At 40.0% G+C, this 3,315-nt stretch overlaps 1 protein-coding gene across 1 annotated transcript in view; it reads left to right on the top strand.

Annotated features, from left to right (window-relative positions):
- The window catches only part of LOC108793470 (TRPM8 channel-associated factor homolog), a 56,589-nt gene that overhangs the window by 6,566 nt on the left and 46,708 nt on the right, over positions 1-3,315 (top strand). Inside the window, exons 4-5 of the mRNA XM_018564422.1 lie at positions 131-344; positions 1,507-1,746. Coding sequence (XP_018419924.1) covers positions 131-344; positions 1,507-1,746 — 454 coding nt within the window. The remainder of the gene's footprint in view (positions 1-130; positions 345-1,506; positions 1,747-3,315) is intronic.

Genomic DNA, 3,315 nt, shown 5'->3' with positions numbered 1-3,315 from the left:
TGGGTAAAATGTGGTTATTTCTATGCAAATTGCTTATTTTGATGAGCAACACAAATGTAATATGTCATTACATTTTAAATGGCTCTCCTGTACACATTTAACTTACACATTTCTTTTACTATTTTTTCAGGTTCAGATTGGCTGCCACTCAGATAACTTGAGTGCAGCAAAGGAGTTCTGTCGTGCTCCTGTGGTTGTACATAAGAAAGATGTTCTTGGAGAAAAAGTGAAAATGTCCTGTGTATGGGGAGGTCTTGTATATATTATTGTTAAAGCAAAAAGCCAGTTGGGTCTGATTCCAGTTACAGTGTATGGAGCAGAACCTGCTCCAACATTTATTAAGGGTAAGTATAGGAAATAGGAATATACTGAGTACAGACAGTCTTGCATTCTGTCCATAAAAGTGGACTTTTGCAGTGATTTTGTTAATATAAAGAGGGCATAAAAGCTCAGGAGTGATAACAGAAATGTCGCTCAATAAAGTCATGATTAGATATTGTATTTGGAAGGCTATGGTGTCTTTCAAAACATTACAAATGATAAAAGAGGGAAGGCTTTGCCTGTTTGTAGAATCTTGCTTATCATTAGTTATGAATGTCTATAAAGACCTTGATGTTATACATAAATATACATTTTTGCTTATTATTATCATTATTTTTTGAAAGACTGGGGAGAAGGGTACATCAACAAGCCAAAAAACATGTCTGGTGTGTGCCCTAGAGGAGGAGGAGGAGGAAAAGACTGCATTAGTAGACCATAGAAATGGCTGATATGAACATCTGGGAGGGTGGAGGGAATGGGCGTATTAGAAGCACTTGCAAGCTAGTGGATGCTCTGCACCTGGATGGATTAGAGGGCCCTCCAGCTGTGGTGGAACTACAAATCCCAAGAGGCATTGCAAGATTCTCACAGCCACAGACATGACTCCCAGAGAGACATGCATCATGGGATTTGTAGTTTCACCAGCTGGAGGGCCGGAGTTTGGCTACCCCTGGATTAGAGAAATGGTTTGTAGGCCACCTTACTAGCTCTTGCGCCATTCACTACTGACGGGGTAAAAAACACAAAAAGCTCTCAAGAGCCTACACACTGCCTCTCTGATATAATTGAAACCATGGAAGGAAGATTTGGGGAAGTGTGTGCAGCCTATCACATTGCATATGTTTGCTTTACCAGGGAAATTTACAAAAAAAATAAATTACAAATTTAAAAAGTATAAACAAGCCAAAAAAATGAAATCCACTGACAGGCAACAGAAATGTGTACATTCCTGATGTCAAATAAGTATGTCAGATAAATATTACTGAACTTGGAACATTTCCATGGTGGTAGGCTATTAGCATGCTAGCAATTTGGGTATTTGTCAAACATAAGCCACCAAATTCCATTAAGAATGTTTTATTACATTTTATACTCTGATAAATTACAGTTACATTTAAATAGACTATTACTTTGAAAGCTTGTAAAATAAAATAGTAGCATAAGCTCTTTTGTATTCTTGTTTAGGTCAGACTAGCCTATCTTCATGGCAGCAAACAATTCGTAACTATCCGGCTCCTTGGGCTGAGCTTATTACAGAAAACATCATTCTTACTGTACCCTCTGAAGCCATCCGCTCACTAGAAGATCCAGAAGCTTTGATGTCTCTGTGGGACGAGATTATGGCAGCTGTTACTGATCTAGCTGCAATTCCTAAGAAATTTCCCCGTCCAGAGAGATTTGTGACAGATGTGCAGATCTCAGCTGGTAAGTTATTATTTTTACATTGTTACTCATTGATGAGGGTGGGGGTGTTAAAAAAAAAGTTTGAGAATGAATGGCTTCTTAGAGATGAGATGACAGAATCACAATTCAAAGACTTTCTATTGCTATTCTTCTCCCTCAACGTGGGATCGGTCTTACAGTATACCGTGTTTCCCCGAAAGTAAGACCTACCCCGAAAGTAAGACCTAGCGCTATCTTCGGGGATTTCTGTAATATAAGACCTACCCTGAAAATAAGACCTAGTTCGGTGGTAGGTCTTATATTACAGAAATCCGCTAGGTCTTACTTTCGGGGTAGCGGCACATAAACTGAATTTTGAATCTAAAGAGCGGCCGCAGCTCCCACCCTCAACTTACTTCGGCTGAAGATAAGCTATCACAACAGCCCGCTTTAGTTGCGCTTCATCGCATCATGTTTTAGATCGCAATTGCAAAACCTGGATATGCCAGCAGTGGAAAAATCCATGCTATATAACAGTCAGCAATTCTTTGAGAGGGGCAACAAAACGCACACACTCTTAGCCCGCAAACTTAAGTTGGATACTTTCATCTCCAGAAAATATTGTCCATTTCCATGACTATTATACCCACCTCTACAATCTTCGTGATTCGACCTTTATTGCAGATAACCATACCCTCGCTTCTCAAATTAACTGCTATCTCCCAGATTGCTCCCTACCACAGATTTCTAGGAAAAACCTGGACCACACCTAATACTTGACTGAGGAGTTGATTAAAAACCTACCTAATGGTAAGCTCCCGGGACCTGATGGTCTGCCAAAGCTATGTTACAGAATGTTTCAGGGCACCCTAACCCCTTATCTACTTGAATGATACAATGATTTCCTGCAGTTCTCTCAGATCCCATCTTCCATGCTTACATCACATATAATCATTCTACCTAAACTCCCTAGACCACACTAGCTGTACTACCTATAGACTTATAGGTCTTTTGAACTCAGATCTAAAAAATATTCACCAAGATTCACCAAGACTAGGTATCCCAAGGATCCAACAATTGTAATTGGGAGCTCAGGGTCCACCTTCAGGGGGTGGATGTCATAACGCCTGTCATGGATGGGAAGAATAGCTCTGATCAAAATTATGCTACTGCCCAACTTCTCTACTACTTGAGACAATACCGATCAAAGTTCCAAGGGCAGATCTCAAACTTCTCCAACAAGCTTTGCTGAATTTTACTTGGTGCGACTCCAGACACAGATGGGTTGATTTACTAACCTTATAAACACACCACGAACATGTATACACCTCTGTAGTGTGTTCCCTCCCAGCATGATCTATGGGTGGAATCTAAACACCTTTGTAGTGTGTACACACCCAGCAGGTGTGTTGTGCAAAGCCCTGCATGAATTGCAAGGTGATGTTGTGTAAATTAGCTCTATGTTGTGTTGCTTGCGTTGATGTATGCAGGAATGTAAATGCATGAGCTAACCATTTTTGTCTAAACTGTGAAGCAGCATTATATATGCATAATGTGCATGATTTTTCCATATATGGCATTAGTGGAAATATGCTTTTAGAGACTTTTTGG

This window comes from Nanorana parkeri, unplaced genomic scaffold (assembly GCF_000935625.1).
Source record: "Nanorana parkeri isolate BGI_ZX_2015 unplaced genomic scaffold, ASM93562v1 scaffold749, whole genome shotgun sequence".
Taxonomy (NCBI): domain Eukaryota; kingdom Metazoa; phylum Chordata; class Amphibia; order Anura; family Dicroglossidae; genus Nanorana; species Nanorana parkeri.
This window is presented reverse-complemented; position numbering and strand designations above follow the sequence as displayed.